The following is a 21,401-nucleotide window of genomic DNA, read 5'->3' on the forward strand; positions in this document are numbered from 1 at the left end:
AGGAAGGAAGGAAGGAAGGAAGGAAGGAAGGAAGGAAGGAAGGAAGGAAAAAAATGTATGTGGGAGAACTCTAGTGAAGCAAACCATTTTTCCAGAGGAAAAGAGAACAGTTAATATCAAAATCCAAAGAAGGTAGAGATTACTTCTCCATAACTTTGGAGAATGTGGGCAAGATTAAAATCTGGTATTGCTATTTCAGGAATTTAGCTTTATGTTAAGTAAAGGAGAGCCTACAGGCGTTTGAACTCATTACTTCTCTGGAAGTCCCAATACCCTGGCCAGCTTCACAAAATATTTCTCCCCACAGTGATGGGTAGCTTGGAAAAAGTACTGTGTATATAAATAAAATTTCGAACTTTTCTCCAAGGCTGCCTGTAGTGTAATGATAGTTTCCCTTCCCCAAGCATGGGAAACGGAGACTCAGGTATACCTACAAATGTTTAACTGACTACCCCAAATTCACTTATGTAGCTCAAATACATAGAGGAAAAAGAACTTCATTCATCCAATAAAGATTTATTATATGCCTTTTATGGGCCAAGCACGTTCTAAGAATTAGGAATACTGCAGTGAATGCGACAGACAAAAATCCCTGCATTCAAATAGCTGACATTACAGAGTTGAAAAGAACAGTGACCCTGGGACAGGATAAATTCTACGGCCAAATAGTGGAGTTGGCTGCTTGGGTTTAAATCCTGGTTCTTCCCAATGAGCAAGTTACTTAGTTTCTCTCAGGTTCCGTTCCTGTATCTGTGAGTTAGTACCTGCATTGTAAAGTTCCTTCAGGATTAATGATTTAATATATACTACACTATTTCACATGGTGCCTGATATAGAGTAAGTACTCAATGAGTATTAGCAATGATTTATCGCTTGGTGAGACACTCATTTACTAAATTGCTTAAGCCAAAATCATGGGGCAAACTTGACACCTGACTACCTTGATTCCTACATTCTATCAGTTTTATTTCTTAAGCATGTGCACAGATTTTTGTTCTCACTTGCCATTATCTTAACAGGCTGACACTTCTAGACTTGATTCTAGAATGAACTTGCCAAGGGGGCTCCTGCCTCTAGCTTTCTTCTCCCAGACATTCTTCCCCCTTGGGCAAATATTTGACATCATTTCCCTGATTGAAATCCTCCTGGAATGCTCCTTTCATCCATGACTCTCCCTTGCTTATAAACTCTTTAGCATAAGACCTTTGCAATCTGGCCCCCACCTATCACAGGTCACCATACGCCCACCTTGTCTTCTGAGCCTCCACCACACTAACCTTTGGGTAGAGCCGTGCACACACTGTATGAGTTCATAACTCTGTGACTTTGCAAGTGCTCTGAACTATCTGGAGAGCCTCTCTTCCTCTTCTTTGCTGGTGGAGTTTGTGACCTCTGATAGGCTGAATTACTCAGCCAGCCTCCACACCGCTTCTCTCTTACACAATGCCATTTCCCTGAATGTACTCAGTACGTCCTGTGTTGTGATTATATGCACGTGTCTCTCTCCCTAAACAGACTTTAAGCCCTTCAGCAAAAGCAAATGAGTCTCAGTCCCCTTGGTGTATCCAATACGTACTTAGCACAGAGCTTGGCATGTGGTAGGTGAACCGAAGCCTGCTGAAGAACAGTTGCAATGCTGTCGCGATCATTTTGATGTTGCCTGGCGGTCATAATAACATGGTAATTGAACACCTACCCTGTCCAGGCACAGGGCTAAGTGCTTTGAAGGCATTATCTTACTTAATCTTTAAAAAACCCCAGGGGAAAGATAGCTGCTATAATTATCACCATTTTACAGATGAGAAAGCTTCAGTTGAGCAGGCTTTGGTAGTTCCCAGGGTCACAGAACGAGGAAATGGTAGGGCAGGAAGTCAAACCCAGGTATGTTGGACTCTAAATCCTGGTGCTTTTCTTCCTGTACGCATTTTGGAAACACCAGAGCAAGAAATAATTTGTCTGTCCTGAAAAATCTCAGGATGTTTGGCAGTGGAATGCATTGATTAAAAGCTCTGGATTCCTACATCCCTGTTTCTATGGCTCACACGTTTGTCATTTCTATTCATGTCCTGCCTAATAACTCCAACTGGACAGTGTTAACCTTATATGTTTCATATTAGTCAAGATATTTCATTCTAGGTTGCCGGCAAAGATAACATGAGGGATTTTTTCAAATGCATCGTTTTGCAAACTTATTTTAGAGGAAAAGCAACCTTATAGAATTGATTCTACATACCCATTCTGGGAAAGTAGAATTTAGCATGAAACGACCACAATTCGTGCTTGCTGTTCTGACAGGAAGTGGTTAGATTCATAGTTCAGCAGATGGCTTCGGAGGCCTGAGTTACTTCTCCCACAATGCCACCCCTGGGGCGTGATCACAGCTAGAAAGAGCAGGCCAGGATTACACACGGCTTCATTCTATTCTTTTCTTAAAGATAAATGTGATTAATAAGGTAATAGATAAATTAAAGCAGCAACAGCTTTTATAACAAAAATGTGTTTTAAAATATCATTGATTTTGGCAACCAGGCGCAAAACAATGTTGGCATATGCTGAAAATAGACAAATTTCCTTTCACAAAGGCAACAACTTTTATTGACTGATTACACATTTAATGTGTTAGAATTTTACAAAGATTCTCACTTCCTAAGCAGAAAAATAACTTGTATTAGCAGATCCTTCATACCATTTAAAAGTTTCATTTATGAATTACTACATGATGCTGAGGTGCTCTACTATAATCACTTTTTGTTGTTATTATGGAATGATGAAAATGTCTGTTAGGAAAACAGTTTGCTGTTTACACTTGCTTGTAATTTTAAATACTCTGAGAAAGGAGTAAGCAGAGCTGTTGGAAAGGCCCATCATGGGCGCAGCGACCTTTGGAGATTATGTTCTTGACTCAGTCATCTCCTCCACAGATCTTTAAGAGTGTGATTTCATAGTCTCCAGAAGTATCCGACTGTAAGGAATAGGAGAAAAGGACAGATGTAGCATAAATAATGAGGGGACCAAAACTGAATCAAATCCCACAGCTCTAGGAGATTCACTGGGGTGAGATTCATGACCTGGATCATTTAGTAAAATGTACCTGTAATTCCATTATTCATTCATACCTGAGTGTAATTATTTTCCAGACTAGCATCTTCTTTACAATACATAATGTTGAAATTCTTCCTGATTCATCGCAATTACATTTCAATTTGGGTTTAAGAAAATAAGACTGCATCAATTACATAACATTACATAATATTACTTTCCTAACAAAACTTTAAAAATGATAATTTTAATAATATTACATTAATATTCATCAAACACTTGCTCTTCTTTTTTTTTTTTTTTTTTATTTGAGAGAGAGAGAATGAGAGAGAGCACATGAGAGGGGGGAGGGTCAGAGGGAGAAGCAGACTCCCTGCCGAGCAGGGAGCCCGATGCGGGACTCGATCCAGGGACTCCAGGATCATGACCTGAGCCGAAGGCAGTCACTTAACCAACTGAGCCACCCAGGCGCCCCAAACACTTGCTCTTCTAAGGGTGAACTACTTTAGTCTTACAAGCCTTATAACTCTACACAGAAGGTACCCTAAGTATGTCCATTTAATGAGAAATGAGAAAAACAGAGGTTAGGAAACTTGCTCCAAATCATACAGAGAATAAGCAACAGAGGTAGGATTCAAAGCCAGATAGCCTGGTGCCTTAACACCATACTATACTGCCTGACTTAAGAAACTGAAACAAACTACATTCAGTTCCTTTCCTCTAAGCTAGGCAAAAAACAGCATGGTTCAGAACAGTCACCATGTGAGATTGAGGCCTAATGTAAAAAGATACCATGTTTGGGGGCACCTGGGTGGCTCAGTTGGTTGGGCGACTGCCTTCGGCTTGGGTCATGATCCTGGAGTCCCGGGATCGAGTCCCGCATCGGGCTCCCTGCTCAGCAGGGAGTCTGCTTCTCCCTCTGACCCTCCCCCCTCTCATGCTCTATCTCATTCTCTCTCTCAAATAAATAAATAAAATCTTAAAAAAAAAAAGAGAGATACCATGTTTGCAAAACAGATAAAACTTTTACATAACATTGGAGGGAAACTTGCTTTTAATCTAGACTGCCTAATATCCTCACATTATTCTTGTTTTATTCAAGGCAACTCAAAGATTGAGCACTTCTTATCACTTAAGTTTCACATCAGGATAAATATGAGAGTTAGCAGTAATGCAAAGGACCCAATGAAGAAGGGTCATTTAGAGAAGAGGTTATGCATTGCTTTCATAATGAGATACAACAGGCATTAATACACATTCTCTTGTTTTATACAGATTGTAGTTCTTCCTCTATTGGTTTTTCTAAGTCTTGCTCTGCCATATGTAATAATCTCTGGAACTGCTGATAAGCCAATGATGCTCTAGCTGTGTATTAAAATAGCTCCCTTTTAGCTATCTCTGACCAAGTTGTAAACAATTTTTTGCGGTTCTATCAGTTAGGCAAGAAAATACATCCAAGTAGCTTAACGGAGCTAAATATAAATTCTGATCCACTGTTGACGCTAAACAAAGTCCATCCTTTCTCCTACCTCCATACCTTTATGCCTTCTCGTAAAATAGCTATTCTATTTATATGGCATTTTAGAAATTTTACCATCACAAAAAAACTAATGTATTTTCAGAACCTTTGAACATAAATTACATCTTCCTAATGAGGCTACATTAATTGTTCTCAAGAGACTAACTGGCTCTGCTGGTGTAGTTTTCACAGTGCTACCAGGGATCCTCTCTTCTCTCAACTTTGATCCCATCTTTTATCCTCTACATTTAATCCATCCTGCCAATTATTTCTTTGCAGTGTTCTTTAAGTTATTCCTTTTTCCATTCTGACCATGACGAATCTACTCTAGGCTCACATCTCTTGTCTCTAGTTTCCTTGGTTCTAGATTCATCAACTGTATCTCCAAGGTGTTCATTCTTATTGCATTATAAATCAAGTCCAAGGGCCACCATGTCCATCAAGCCCTTACTTTTCCTGTAAGTAGTCCTGGCTTTTTCTTCTTCTTCTCTGGCTTCCTTACCTTTGTCTTTTTTGCAGGCTCATCCTCAGCTATCCAGCCATTAATTGTCAGTAATGCTTAAATCTCAATTCTAAGCTTTCTTCTCTTCTCAATCTATGTTTTTCTCCTTAGATTTTCATTCATGTCCAACTATTCAGTAACATAACTGACTCTGAAAATATATCTCATACCACTAGCTACTGACCTGACAATTCTACTTATATGTTTCGAAGACATCTCTAACTCAAAGAGTGCAAAACCAAACTCATGAACTTTCTCCCACTCCCAAAAAAAGAAAAAGAAAACAAAAACAAAAACCTAAAGCCTGACCTTGCAGAGAATGGCACCACTATGTGATCCCAAGTTAGAAACCTGAGAATCATCCTTGATAACTTTTCTTTCTTGTTCCTTACAGCAGGATATCACATCAAGTCCCCAAGGTTTTTTTGTTTTGTTTTGTTAACTGGATTTTTTATTTTATTTTATTTTATTATGTTATGTTAATCACCATACATTACATCATTAGTTTTTGATGTAGTGTTCCATGATTCATTGTTTGCATATAACACCCAGTGCTCCATTCAATACCCACACTCTTTAATACCCATCACCAGGCTAACCCATCCCCCCACCCTCTCCCCTCTAGAACCCTCAGTTTGTTTCTCAGAGTCCATGGTCTCTCATGGTTCGTCTCCCCCTCCGAATCCCACCCCCCTTCATTTTTCCCTTCCTACTATCTTCTTCTTTTTTTTTTTTAAACATATAATGTGTTATTTGTTTCAGAGGTACAGGTCTGTGATTCAACAGTCTTACACAATTCACAGTGCTCACCATAGCACATACCCTCCCCCAAGTTTTAATTCCTAAATATCTTTTGAGTCTTTGTTCTTTGCTCTCTTTGCATTAGTACTTTTCATTACCCAGTCGTAAGCAGCTCCAATATGCCTAATAAAACAACTCAGCACCCCCAAATCTCTCCTTTCTTATGTCCAATTCATTCCCTGTGGTCACAGGGATCTTTTTAAAATGTACTTCTGATCATGACACTATGCACTTAAAATGAAAACTCTCCAATGTTTCTGGGCAAAAGACAAAATCCTTAAAACTGCCAAAATGGTCCTGGGTGATCTGGTCCCTCCGGCCTTATTTTTCATCATATTTCCTTACCATGAGGTCTTTCCACTTGTAATTCCTTTTCCTTTTGTTAGAATGCTCCACTGACTCTCCGACACCACAATCCTTGTCTATTCTTTTTCAGATCTGAATCATAACTTCCTCATAGAAGCTTTTCCTATAGGTCAAATCCTCCTATCATATGGTCTTACAGCACAATATCTCTTTCCTTTACATTTAACATAGTTGTAATTTTACATTTATTTGTAATTCCATAAGGGCAGGAAACTGTTTTTTCCCCTTTGCTTGTAATTGTAACTCTGAGCCAGGCACATAATATGCATTCAGTAAATATTTTTAATTGAATGAAATACAAATTCTGTGATCTCAAAACTCTCTTTCAGCTAAATTCATCTCACCACTCGCATTTTGTTTTTCAATATTCCCCAAGGCAGACCCCCTAATCGATCAAGTGCCTTACTATTTCTTTCCCTCCTTTCCTTACCATACACACCTTCCTGAAGCATTCGAGTCCCTGTTGAGCAACATAGAACCTGCCCACAGGAGGCACTCAATACAAGCTTATTAAACCTGAAAGGCAGGGTGGCTCAGTCATTAGATGTCTGCCTTCAGCTCAGGTCATGATCCCAGGGTCCTGGGATCGAGCCCCACATCTGGCTGGCATCTGGCTCCCTGCTCGGCGGGAAGCCTGCTTCTCCCTCTCCCACTCCCCCTGCTTGTGTTCCCTCTCTCGCTGTGTCTCTCTCTGTCAAATAAATAAATAAAATCTGGAAAAAAAAAAAAACAAAAAACCCTGAAAGGCAGGTTCAAGACCCATTTTCCCCCAAAAACATTCCCTATCTAATCCCAAACTTCTTTACTCTTAATTCCTAGATTAGTATCCTCTGTACTGCACAATCTAGTACTTAATTGTATGCTGTTTCATATTATCTTCTTCTAATTGTTTTATTTATGTTCACCTCAAATCTCCACACAGACTAAGAATTGAGGATGGCTACTGTGTTTTCCATTAAAGACCCTGGAATTGTACTATTTATTAAATAGCTACTTAATTTGTTTGCTCAGTGAAAACTACCAAGAAAATGTAATTTCATCCAAATTTTGTATTAATATCTTACTATTAAGTAATAAGAGAGACACATTTTTTTTCACCTACCTTCTCCCTCCCCTCTTCCTCCCCCCAGTCATCACCTGAGAAAGGTGTTAATGAACAGAGAAATGTCTCAACTATAGGTAGAAGGAAGAGGAAGACAGAACCAAAGGTCAGGGGATATACATAATTCCTGAATTATGGAAATTTAAGGATCAAGAAGATCCTATTCATCAGTACTGAAAATGTAATGAGATTATTTAATATGTTATACTTAATAATGTACATTTGTTTGTTTGCTTGTTGTTTTTTGCACTGTGGTTTGTGATTTTGTTGTTTAAAAATTTTTTCCCTGCTTCTAGGTCACAAAGGTAATTCTTGTATTTTCTTGGATTAGCTTTATAATTTTATCTTTTATATTTTGGTTTTTAGTTCATCTCCAGTTTACTGGTAATGTGGTGTTGGGTAGGATCCAGTTGTATTTTTTTCTATAGAGTCAACCAGGTTTCCCAATACATTTTTACTAAATAATCTGTCCTTCCCTACAGATTTATGGTGCCCCCTCTAGCCTATGAGTTTCCACAAACAATTGGATTTGTCTCTGAGATCTCCATTCTGTTCCATTGAGTCATTCGTCTGTTCTTATTCCAAAACTACACTTAAAACAATTAATAATTGCTTTGTATCATGTCAGTCTCTAGTAGGACTAGCCCTTTCCCTATCTTTATTCTTTGTATTTAAGGTTGATTAGTCATGAATCTTCATTCCTTCATATAAATGTTAAAGTAACTTAATCAAGTTCCTCAAAGAAATCCAGCTGGAATGTTGATTGAAATAAATCACATGATTTATAGCTTACTTTGAGGAACAACTGACATCTTTATAGTATCCTATCACATAACACAAGTGCATAAACTCTCTCTCCATTTATTGACATATGTTATGGTGTTTATAACAGTCTTAAAGTCTTCTCCATAGAGTTATGTCGTCTTGGTCAAGTGAATTCCTGGATAATTTATAGTTTTTCATTTCTATTATGAATGGTATCTTAATTTTGATTATATAGTGTAAGAAATACTATTAATTTTTACAGGTTGATCTTTATCTGGCAACATTGATGAATTTTTATTACTGATGATAATTTATAATCCCTGTTGATTTTCTAAAAAGATGATTGTATTTACTGAAAATAATGAAAGCTTCGACTCTTCTGGTTCAATCTTTACACATTTTTTTTTTTCTTCCTTTCCAGTACTATCCAGGACCCCTAGTCCTCTGTAAGATAGTATTAAGGTATATTAGTAGTAGTATAGTATAATATTTATCAGTATGTTGGGAGCATTATTGTTCTGATCCCTATCTCAAAGGAACTGCATCTAAAGTTTCTCCACTGAGTATAAATATGTATTTGCTATAATATGCTGGTATGTAAGCTTTATCAATTTAAGGAGGTTTGCTTCTATTCTTAATTTGGTGAAATGTTTTTTATCATAAATATGTATTGATCCTTTTCAAAAGCTTTTTCTACAAAGACTGAAATAATTATATAATTATCTTTTATATGTGTGGAATGTGGGAAATCACTTTAATTACTTTTCTGATGTTGAGCCATCCTTTTATTCCTGGGTTAAACCTCACTTGATTTTGATGTGTTATTTTTTTAATAAACGGCTATATTCAGTCAATATTTTACTCTTTGCTATGTTCATAAGTGAAGTGATTTTGTAATTTTCTTTATCCTCTGTCTTTGGAATCAAGATTATACTAAAATCATAAAATTAACTAGGCAGGTTTCATTTTTCCTATATTCTGGTCCACCTTGTATAGGATAGGAATATCTGTTCTTTGAAAGTTTGGTGAAGTTCACCTGTGAGTCTATCCGAGCCTGGGACTGGGGAGATAGGTCTTTGACCTCCTTTTTAATCTGTCTCACGCTTACTGATCTAGTTCAAGCTCTCTATTTTTTCCCCTGATCCAACCTTAACATTTCATTTTTAAAACATGCACATTAGGTAATAGAAATGAAGAAACCTCATGTAATTTTAAATTACAAACTGAATTGTTTAGCAATGGATTTTTCTTTTCTATCAGGGTACGCATAGCTTAGATGTGTCCTAATATAATAAGCCTCAATTAGCCAGCCACTGGGGAGGGAGAACTAATGGTTAATTTAATTTTCTAGTTTGCTGAGGGTGAGCTGAAGGCCTCATGTTTCAACCTTGTTACTGGCAATCTTTATAAAATGTGTGAGTCTACTTTCCTGCCTTAGTAAGTACAATATGGTTAATGTTATTAAATCTACCTGTGTTGATTGAAACTATTGCAATGTGTCAGAATCGACTCAAATTTCATTGAGCGTGAGCTGATGAAATCCTCGCTAAGCCCCAGGCACAGTCTGAGAGCTGCCTTTTTGAGTAAGTTCCCAATTTCAACTTAAGCATGCATCTCCTCCTGCAAAGGTTTAATGTAAAAACAAAAGCTCTGGTTCAAAGAAAAAAAGGATTGGTTTTGGTGAATGAATCTAGTTGATTAATTGACATGCAAACGGAGTCCATTGGTAATATTTACCAAGATTACAAATGTATTTACATCTGCCTCAGCAATCCTACCAACTTATCCCTTAGATACACTTATCCCTTAGATATACTTGTACTTTATGGAATTGTGTATGCATATCACAACACTGTTTATAATAGCAAGAAATTGGAAACATCTATTGAAACGGTGGGTACAAATATATAAATAATGGAATGATAACGCAGCTGTTAAAAGAAGAATGAGAAGGTTCCCATAAACTGAAATGAGAAGAGCTCCAAAGTACAGAACGATGCTATCTATATTTTGAGTAAAACAAGAGGAAATTTAGCTATGCCTGAAACTAATGTGACATTGTATGTCAACTAGACTTCAGGTAAAAATAGGAAATTTAAAACATGTATTTTTCTTTCCTTCTACTCTCATAAAGAAAAGCTGAAATAAATAAAAATACTGTAATATCAAAAACAGGTAAACAACTTGCATGTACAATTCACAAAAGAAGAACAATTCATGGCCACTAAACCTAAAAAAAAATTTTTTGAGTGTCTATTATGTGCCTGGAATTTTAGAGCTAAAATTAATCACTCTCTTTAGGAGACATTTTGTTATCACTATTTTAAACTCAGAAAACACATTTATGCATTGACAGGGAGAGAGAAAACTCAGTCACATATCTCTATGTTTTAAGGATTATACAGAAAAGAGGATGAGTAGAAAAGACAAAATGGGTTTTGCTATTTTTAAGAGGAGACTTACTTTAATTGCCGAATATAGAGAATAGCCATGATGCTTCTTAAACTCTGCTCGAATGTCCAGAAGGTCTATTTCTGATCTGGACACCATTATTCGGTTCAGAGTAAACTCGTCGGTTCCAGCACCCTGTTAAGAATACAGGTGTCCACAATACAAATCTCACTGGTCACAAGACAACATACAGATCTATATCTATGGGAAACAGATAATGGTGCACAAAATATTCAACCACAGTGACTCTTCTTCACTCATTTGTCATCAAACTTCATCATTCATATATTCGAGAAATATTTATTGAGCACTTACTCTGTGCCATCACCATGCCAAATGCTGAAAACAGAGATGAGATAGCCCTGTTAAGCGTTCAGTTTTGTAAAGGATATACTATGTAATCCAACATATGGGAAATATTGGGTACTATGGGAGTATATATAAGGAGGGCCTAAAATAGATCAAGGGTTAGGCAGGGTGTGCCTGAGAAAGTGGTATTTGACCTGGGGCTGAAATAATGAACCAGAGAGAGAAATCTACTACATGCCAGATATGCACTATGCATACAGTAGCGAATAGCACGGATTACAGCTCTGTTCGCATGGAGTTCACGTTTTAATGGATGGAGATGGACAGGAGAGAAAATTAACACATTGTTTATGTAAACAGTGATAAGAATTATGGAATGGAGTGTGACCGAAAGGAATCGAATCGACCTGTTTAGTCAGGAAGGACCTCTCTCGGGAGGCGACCTGAGAGATGAGAAGGAGCCAGCCATAGGTCGATCTGGAGGAGGTCCATTCCAGGCAGAGAGGGCAACGAACGCAAAGACTCTGGTGTGGGATGACACTCGGCATAGTCAAGGACAGAAAGAAGGCCAAGGTGGCTGAGGCACAGAGGGCAAGGACGGGGGGGCGGGGCGGGGAACGGTATAACTTCAGAGAGTCGGGCAGGGCTAGCTCCTGCTGGGGTTACCCACTGAGGTGACTGGACACGGGACAAGGAGCAGCCTTGGGTGGGGGGTGAGGTGACGGACAGGATGTGTTCACTTTGGACATAACTTTGAAGGCACACGTGGACCTCCATAGGAAATGTCCAGGAGAGAGACTGAAGTACACATCTTCTCATGTGCCCGGCTCAGGGCAAGGCCTGAAGATGGACTAGAGCAAGAAAAACGCCTGTACTCAAGGATCTCACTGTCTAGCAGCGGCAACAGACAAGAAAGCGCAGGGTTTCTATAGCACGAAAGGCTGCTGACTCGACTCGGTTTATTTTAAGAGGCCACTGGGCCTTATGGGTCAGGCTTGAGGTTTGCTGTCCTAAACCAAGGTTCACTGCCTCCACTAACTGTGATGTGGGGAAGATAATTTAGTCAACACTTTGCTGTACCTATCTCTAGAATGATTAGGATACTCACTACCAACCTCTAAGACAAAACGAGGACTCCCCCAAGGAGGGAAGGGACATGAAATTCCATCAGTATGATGCAGTATTTTTTTATATTCTCCTGGAGAGAGACTAAGAATGTATATGAAATTTCCAGACCTACCTTTAAAGCCTGATACAGTCTTTCAGCTAAAAAGGCAGGCACGTTTCTGGCACAGTGAACTATTATAAAAAGCAAAGTAACGTTCAGTTTCATTGAATAGAAATTGAGTTAATCTACAGTAATATGTTTTTTTAAAAGATTCTTTGAGTAACCATACCACTCTACCCCCTGGTCACTACTAGCTTTTATTTACGATGGAGAGGTGAATGCTTCACCTGACTTTCAAAGGCTTATCAAGTCTTGATTCACACGGAACTTAAGCACAGTCATTCTCTTTAGTGAGGGGGAAAATATAATTACTTGCCAAAGAAGCTCCCACAGCAGCTGACTCATCTCCTGATCCCAGACACACCAACACCTACGCTTACATCGATAACTCCCCAGGGTGTACCTTTGCTCCATTTCTAGCATCTCTGCTGATAAAGAACTTGGGCCGGCAGACTGCAGAGACCTCCTGGGGGGGACTGATCTGCTTACATAACGGTGTTTGTGTCTGCTTGTTAATCCACATGTCTCCAGGACCAGCTTCGGTCTGTGCCTGACTTTCTGTTCCATACTCCCGGTTGGCTTGGTCAAGAGGGAGGAGACCTAGAGTTCCGACCTGGGCTCAGCTTTGGGAGTCTATGGATATCTTCCCATAATAACCACATAGGGTCAATTACTAAATTTAGTAAATTACTCAATTACTCCGTTTTCAACAAGCCTCAATAAAAATGCCAATAGAAATGTAATATTTTCATCTCTCCAGGAGTTTACTAATCCAAGCCTGGTGACAAACCAATACAAAGTTAAAAGGCAAAGTAAAACCTAAAAAGATAACTTCTTCATGCATCCACTTAACAGTATTTGTGGAGCACGCTGTGTGCCCCGGGGACGGTGCCGGGAGCTATGGGAGCATAAGGATGGATCGGTCAGCCTTCTTACAGGGAAGGAGTGAACCTTCCCATTGATTTAAAACAAGTGCAAAGTAACTCAGGTTATAAGCACTGAAGGGCTTACCTATGGCCAGAAGTAGGTCTTCAAAATGCCCAGACAATTCTCCTTTTATGCTGTCCTCAATGTCCTTCTGGCTAATATTTCTGTATTCGTCAAATGCTAAAAAGCAGCACCACAAAAAATATTTAAGGCATCCCAGTTGACCACAACTTGAATATATTCCAGTTTTTTATTTGATATGCAGCAAATCAAGTTAAGTGTCAAACTCAAAAACTCCTCTTTAAACCATCAAAATTTGAGCATGGAAGTTTTTGTTTTTTTTAATTATCTACAGTAAAACCTAAACCTCAGGGCACCTGGGTGGCTCAGTCGGTTAAGCCTCTGCCTTCGGCTCAGGTCATGATCCCAGGGTCCTGGGATCGAGTCCCACATCAGGCTCCCTGCTCAGCAGGGAGTCTGCTTCTCTCTCCCTCCGCCCCTCCCCCCTGTTTGCGTTCTCTCTCCCTCTCTCTCTCTCTCAAATAAATACATAAGATAAAAAAAAATAAAAATAAAAAAGCCCCTAAACCTCATAGGCCATTTTCTTCAATGATCTCTTTCTCTCTCCTCCCTTCCCCCTTCCCAGGTTGATGGAATTTAAAATAGCTTGAAAGGTTAAATTAAAAATAATTTATCGGACGCCTGGGTGGCTCAGTTGGTTAAGCGACTGCCTTCGGCTCAGGTCATGATCCTGGAGTCCCGGGATCGAGTCCCGCATCGGGCTCCCTGCTCGGCAGGGAGTCTGCTTCTCCCTCTGACCCTCCTCCCTCTCATGCTCTCTGTCTCTTATTCTCTCTCTCTCAAATAAATAAAAAATAAATAAATAAATAAATAAATAAAAATTAAAAAAAAAATAATTTATCTAGTAAGGTGGGCTACTTTTAAATTATAGCATCACCTGGGAAACAATAGTGTGGTCATTAGTCAAATATGTTTTATCTGCTAAAGAAATCTTAATTATGCAGATTTCTTTCTGCTGAGTAAATCATTCCCTAAAGCAGCATGGCCTACCCACGCTTACCAGAGGTAATGTCTTGATCAGTTTTTGTCCCAAAGCAAAACCTATAGGTCACCAAGTACAGCGGCATACTTTGTAAGCCAAGTATATTTTTCCTTGGAAATTTTGAAAAACCTTTGGAGAGAAATCTAGCATTGTTTAGTTTTTATTCTTCAAATAAAGGTACTCATAAAGCAACTATAATATACTATTACTATTATTTTCTAAAATAAGTGAAATGTAATGCCAAAATTAAGGAGGGGCAATCTCAGAATTAAAAAGTCATGGTGATATCCTCATGTTTCCTCATTTTTCCGTGAACTCAGCATAAGCCTAGTCACGCACTGCGGTTGCTCCCTCGACCAGCACTTGGGAACCACCGCTGGGGGCTCACAGTAAACGGAGTTCTGGGCTTCTGGGTGCTGTGGCTTCCAGAAAGGTTCAGGGGGTACATGAGTGAGGAGGTGGCTGCTTAGCAGTTCCATGTAATAGTTGGTCTGACCGAAAGAACTATGCCACCTTTCCCCCATTCACTGTCGAATCAGAAAGAGCCGAACGTTAATCCTTACTAACACATTAACAGATACCCAGCATGCCTGGTTTCTCTGGAAAGTGGCTAACTAGGGGAGAGATGGGCTGGAGGCATTGCCTTCGGGCTCCCCCATACCACCGGAATATTCCTCTCTGCTCTCTCCCCAGAGGGCTCCCCTTTTTCTTCTCCCTGTTGTCCCTCTCCCACCTGTTACTTGTCACTCACTAGCTAATGTACTCAGCCTCCAGGGAAGACAAGAGTAGGGTCAGTTCCGCCTTGAGTTGGAACATAGCTCCCCATGTTTTCTCCTGAATTGTTTATGCATACAAATGGAACAGCCTTTGCAATTTTTAATTTCGTTTTCCAGAATTTTGTATATTAAACCCCAAAACATTTGCAAATGCAAGACAAAGCAAAAAGGTTTGTAATGTGAGTACGTACTCAGTTTCAGTTGAGGAAAACTCCTTAAACACAGGATCTCGGTGAATTTATCTTCATCTGTGCCCCATCTGTTCTCCCCAGCATTATAGAGAATCTATTGGATGAGAAGGAAGATTTAGAATGTTATTATGGACACAATCTCTCTCTTTCTCTCTCTCTCTCTCTTTCTGGGCAGGGCGTTGGTAGAACGAGAAGAGCGGGAGGTTTACTTGGTAGTAGAGGTTAGGGAGATAATCTCTTACCCAGGTCTCTCACTGTTAGCGGACTAGGAACCTAAGAGTCGGGGAGGCTGGAGACAGAAGAAGAAGAACCAGCACGGGGGGAGGCAAAGAACCAGGGGTGGGTGATGCCCAGGCTTCAGGCTTCTCCTCCCAACAGGACAGGAGAGGGCAGCCTCCTCTGGTGCCACACGAATGAAAAGGCAGTCGAGGGGGAGAATGGCTACAGGATATGTTGTCTGCGCTCTATTACTGACCTGGGCATCCTTTTTGGCCAGCTGCCCATCCACTTTCAGACTCTCATCTCTTCTGCCCTACACAGGAAGATGAAAACAAAGGCAATCCTTTTAAGGACAGAAGATTCTAACACTCGGTATTCCAATCAGCAGGGCATTTTAGAGGTTTTTCTCCAGGGGAGACCATGAAGCACAGAGGAACTGGGCACTTGGGGCTCCTGTTCTGGCTCTGCTGCTCACTAGCCATGAAATTTCTAGCAAATCACACAATTTTCTGAGCCTCAGTTTCTTCCTCAAAGATCTTAAGGGGATGAAAAAACAGGCCACGGACTGGGAAAAAATATTTGCAAACACATATCTAAGACAGGACTTATATCCAAAATATATAAAGAGCTCTTAACACTCACTTAAACCAATGAAAACCTAATTAAAAAACAGGCAAGAGATCTGCACAGAGATCGGATAAACAGTTGGCAAGAAAGCACATGAAAAGATGCTCAATATCATGCGTTATTAGGGAACTGAAAATTTAAAAAAAGAAAACACAACCATAAAATACCACGACATACCTACTAGAATGGCTAAAATCCAAAACCCTGACAACACCAAGTGCTGACAAGGATTTGGAACACCGGGAACTGTCATTCCTTGCTGGCGGCAATGCAAATTGATAAAGCCACTTTGGAAGAGAGTTTGGCCACTTCTTACAAAACCAACCACACTTTAACCATCATCCGGCAATTGTGCTCCTTGATATTCACCCAAGTGAGCTGAAAATGTAAGCCCACACAAAAACTGTACATGAATGTTAGAAGTTTTTGTTCCTCATTGCCAAAACTTGGAAGAAACCAAGATGCCCTTCAACGGGTGAAACAAACTGGTGTATATCCATACCATGGACTAATATTCAATGGTTAAAATGAAAAGAGCTATAAAGTCCTGAGAGACACTTAGCATTTTAGCAAATATAAGAAGCCAGTCCCAAGAGGCAACGTGCTGTATAGTTCCCACCATATGACATTCTGGAAAAGGTAAAACAATAGAGACAGTGAAAAGATCAGTGATTGCCAGGGGTTTGAAGGGAGGAAGAGAAGGATGAAGAGCTGGAGCACAGGGATTTTAGGGCAGTAAAACTATTCTATGTGATACTGTAATGGTGGGTGCATGACGTTATACATTTGTCCAAACCCATGAGTGAAACTTAATGGACCCTGTGGACTCTGGTTAATCATAATGTGTCAGTGTTCATTCACCAGCTATCCTATGCCACACTCATGCAAGATATTAATAATGGGACACCGGGAGGGGCATACGGGAGCTCTCTGTACTTTCTGCCCCACTTCTCTGGAAATCTAAAAAGATTTTTATGCTCTTAAAAATAAGGTCTATGAAAACACAAAACCCTTGCAGCTTGCCACCAGCTCTCATGCCGAGGGCTCCTGGTGAAGCGTGCGTGCGTGCGTGCATGTGTGTGTGTGTGGAAGTGCTTGTGCACACAGCCCATTACAGAGAGAGGCGAGACAGGAAAAGGGAGATTGCCTGAATTATTTTGAGAACTTTAGGTGAATGAAATGTTTGGCTGTAACATTTATAAAATGCATTTATTCCCATTTTCAAACATTAGGTCCCGTATGCCTGTTTGATTTCCACATGATTTCTTTTATTTTCCTTTTCAGTGTGGCTGCTAGCTTGCCTTTTCGTTCTGGTTCGTGGTGTGTTCTGCTCGAGTAAGAAAACGCCGCGTCTCATTGGTACCACTACGAATAATCGTGTCTTATGTTCTCAGTACTGCACATGCCCACTCTCTCTCTGAATCTTCACAACACCCCCGGAGGTTGGTACTATTATTATTTTAATTTTACAGATGTGAAAACAAAGGTTTTGTTTTTTTTAAGATTTTATTTATTTATTTGACAGACAGAGAGCACAAGCAGGGGGAGCGACAGAGGCAGAGGGAGAAGCAGGCTCCCCACTGAGCAGGGAGCCCGATGCAGGGCTTGATCCCAGGACCCTGGGATCATGACCTGAGCTGAAGGTAGACACTTAACCACTGAGCCACCCAGGTGCCCTGAAAACGAAGGTTTTATGGCTTAAAATAGCTTGTCCACATAAAGCTAGTAGGCAGTAAAGGAGCCCCAGAGAGCCCGTTTTTTTTTATTCTAAACACTGAAGCCCTACTGTTCACTGTTTCCCGGGGCTGTTGTGTGCTCGTGTGTGTGTGTGTGTGTGTGTAAATGGGCATGCACTTATACACAGAAACCTCTGGGACAGTATGTTTGTGCCAATGCCTCATAAATTTGGGTTTGTAGGTTCAGTCTTTAAGGTTTTCACCATCTGAAGTAACTGAAAACATAATTAGGATAAATTGTTTCCTTGTGGCATCATGCCTCACTTTGACTACTGTTTCTACCCTCAGGCTGAGGCCAGTGCTGGGACTTTCTCACACATTAGGAGCTGTGTAAATCAGCTGAAAGAGGCCAGTGAGATATGGCTAAAATCCCTTCCTCTCTACACACACCGGTGGTGATACCTCACCCTTGACCTTACCTCCTTCATTATAAAGTCATGAAACTCCTAAGAAGAGAGAGCTAGGTGTGGCCTCATTTGGTCATACACTGATGAATGGTTTAGCAACTCTTCCGAAGGTGGCAGAGATAAAGTTGCAGCAAGTCTTTTTTGTTTGCTTTTATTCTTGCAAGTCTTTTTTTTTTTAATCCAGAGACTGATATATCCATTTCTGAAGATAGTTTTTCTATATCAAGCTTCGTACTTAATTTAAATGCCGACAAAGAAAAATATATTCTTTGGAGTCCAGAAATGAAAATGTAAGATGAACAAATTATTTCACGAGGAAAACTGCAATCTCATTGTCTCCATTTGGTTATTTTTAAACTCCCTAAAAATTATTATTGAGCATGCAGCTTATCGGGCAGCTAAGCAATATAAAATAAAAACTTACATCTGCCAAAGTCAACAGAGCCTTCCGGAAATCTCCAGATGTTTCAGAACTAATGTCATCTCCAAGACTCTTCTTATATACTGAAACCAAATAAGAACACATTAAGCCTTGACAAACTGAAAAACATTATTACAAAACCGAGAAAAGCTTAAATGTCAACACTGGCAAGGAATGAGTACCTGAGAAAATAAATCTTGACTCTTTTTTTTTTTAACTTCCTGGGGCTCTTCTGATAGGGATACATTCTTCTCATAACTATTATTATAGTGTGTGTTGTGGTAGATACGGAAGAACAGAAAGAATTGCCATGGAAAAGCCAGGGTGGGCAAGCTGCTAGTTTGCCTTCTGATTACTATTTCATTCCTCCACAGTAACAGAACACTGTCCTTGAGCAAGACCTACTGCCTACAGCTTAGACTGCATTCTCAGCTTTCCTCTTAGCTTAGTACCTTAGGTACAGCTCCATGACTAAGTTCTTGGCAATGAAACGTAGGTGAACATACGTGACATTGCTGGGAAATCTCCTTAAGGATGGCTTGTGCCCTTCCTGCATCCTCCTGCCTGGTCTGTAGACTGACGCCTGGAGCTCAGGCAACCATCTTGGACCATGAAGAGAAGAACTACATCTTAGCGACAACACGGACAGAAGCAAGAAGGGGCCTGGGTTCCTGAAAGTGTTGAGGAGCTACCACACCAGTCCTGGAACTGCCTGTCTCCGACTTCTTCTACATATGGGAGAAGTACATTTTTATCTTATCCGAGCCGCTGCTTGTCTGATCGAGCCTAACCTTAATTGTGATGTATATGGCTGGATTGAAAAATGTGATACCTCTCAAAAGTGAGAAAGCTCCCCTAAAATATACTACTTGCCATGACAAATGCCAATTGTGTGTTCACGTATCTGAGTACCGACTAGTTGTAGCCCATCTTGCATAGTCTGCATTGTGCAATGTCTGCTCGTTTCAAATCGATTTTCTGCTCCAGCCATGAGGTGGTGATTCACTGGCGGCCACTATGTACCTGGATGTAGCTGACACCAGGTAGCTATCCGAACTCTGCCCGCATCCTTCTCAAGACCTCTATGGTCATATAAATGTTTTTGGCCTTTTAAATCAACAGAAGATGATTACAGAAGGTGATATGAGATTATCTAATAGCAAGAACTGTGTTGAAACAGAAACTCTTCCAGCATGATTTTAGTCTTTTTTTTTTTTTACAAAGTCTATAGTTTTTTAAAGCAACTCAAATAAGCAAAATCCATTATGAATGCAAATTACTTATCTAAATAATAACACTTTATAGGCATCGTTTTATCTAACAGTTATATTGTTTTATCTATCCTTCATTCTAATTAGAAAAAAAACTTTTTAATACTAGAAGTTCAGAATTCAGCTCTCTATTTAGACTCTGTCGTGTCATTGTACTAGACCAGCTACATGAGACACTTGGTCCTTTTATGAGAGCCAAGATGGTAGCCGACGTCGATGGATTTCGTATGCATGGGCCTCCATTTTACATTATATGGCACCATCACTCTTGCTGCAACTGACTGCCACAGGGTTGGCATCTGACTCTAGGTGGTCAGCAGCCAAAGAGGTGAGCTGGTGGGAGAACGTTGCCCAAAATTACGCTATCTATTAGATGGCGCCTTCCTGAGCTCACTGAGTCTTCTCTTAGGGAGTGAGCTGTACAGAAAAAGAGACAAAGACAGTAACAAAGAAGGAGAAAAACTCCAAGGAATGAGGGGCAAAAGAGAAGCCGAGAATAACCGTAAACCATGGGGCAAATAAAAGCCTGAGTAGACAAATGGTAAGGGGAGAGAAGTGGCTTGGGACTGTCAATAACAGTAGAAGCAGAAGGGAGAGGAAGGAGTTACTGTAACACAAACATCAGCACAGGGAGCAATGGATGCCTGATACTGAGGGAGCCACAGATAATGGAGTCCCTAGGGTAGTGCTGTGTCCTGAATCTCCGTAAGGCTTGGCTACACATGACTGGGCCTGTTTCCTTCTTTCACTCCTTATGTATCATGAATCCCTATTAATCAAAGTAACCTAGATGCTGGTCCATTCCTTATAGCCTTAGAGAGCTTACCTCACATGGATATTGAGGCCCCCAATAACTCTGAACTATGATCACAGGTCATATTTGCAAAACAACAGTCCTAAATGCTAGAACTTTCACTTGGCTCTTAAGACGACAATCTCAATCTTGGAGATATTAATTCAATGCCTATTTGAATTTATCCCTCACTGTTCTGGGCACTGAAGCTACAGCACTGAACAAAACCAGACAAAATTCCTGGCTTCACAGAGTTTACATCTTAGGGTTGTTTGTACATAGATGCTGGACCCCAGAAAGCCATCGAGGGGCAGGTCAATTCATGGAGCAGTAACTCTTCTAAGAACTACTAGGAAGTAACCAGGCACCTTGGTATAGAGCCTCTGGCTCCGATGATTTTTTATATGCAAATCTCATTAAATTGAGAGAACCAAATATTTTAAACACCTACAATGTGTAGCTATTATTAAGCAATTATCTTATCTACTCCAAATGCAGCCTTCTCTACCCTGCTTTGTGGAGCTGGGATTGGGACACTGCAAGTTACACATGTCTTCTGTACCCCTCTCCCCTGCCCCAACTCTGTTTGGCCCACCACTTGGAGAGGGAGGAGAGGGAGAGGGGGAGGGAGGAGAAGGAGAGGGAGAAGGAGATGGAGAAGGAGAGGGAGAAGGAGAGGGAGAAGGAGAGGGAGAAGGAGGAGAGGGGGAGGGAGGAGAGGGAGAGAGGAGAGGGAGGAGGGAGGGAGGAGAGGGAGAGGGAGAAGGAGGAGAGGAAGAGAGGAGAAGGAGAGGAGGAAGAGAGGAGAAGGAGAGGGAGAGGGAGAGGGAGAAGGAGGAGAGGGAGGGAGGAGAGGGAGAGGGGGAGGGGGAGGGAGGAGAGGGAGAG

The 21,401-nt window shown here is 40.4% G+C and overlaps 1 protein-coding gene across 1 annotated transcript in view; it reads right to left on the reverse strand.

Annotated features, from left to right (window-relative positions):
- Window positions 1-2,567: 2,567 nt before the first annotated feature.
- ANXA3 (annexin A3) overlaps window positions 2,568-21,401 on the reverse strand; it is a 52,949-nt gene continuing 34,115 nt past the window's right edge. Inside the window, exons 7-13 of the mRNA XM_035004709.1 lie at window positions 18,453-18,532; window positions 15,515-15,571; window positions 15,040-15,133; window positions 13,094-13,189; window positions 12,095-12,153; window positions 10,558-10,680; window positions 2,568-2,962 (exon numbers count right to left, since the gene is read on the reverse strand). Of these exons, the coding sequence (XP_034860600.1) occupies window positions 2,903-2,962; window positions 10,558-10,680; window positions 12,095-12,153; window positions 13,094-13,189; window positions 15,040-15,133; window positions 15,515-15,571; window positions 18,453-18,532 (569 nt within the window). The 3' untranslated portion in view covers window positions 2,568-2,902. The remainder of the gene's footprint in view (window positions 2,963-10,557; window positions 10,681-12,094; window positions 12,154-13,093; window positions 13,190-15,039; window positions 15,134-15,514; window positions 15,572-18,452; window positions 18,533-21,401) is intronic.

The sequence above is a fragment of the Mirounga leonina genome, unplaced genomic scaffold (assembly GCF_011800145.1).
Source record: "Mirounga leonina isolate KUSES-001 unplaced genomic scaffold, KU_Mleo_1.0 Mir_129, whole genome shotgun sequence".
NCBI classification, from domain to species: Eukaryota; Metazoa; Chordata; class Mammalia; order Carnivora; family Phocidae; genus Mirounga; species Mirounga leonina.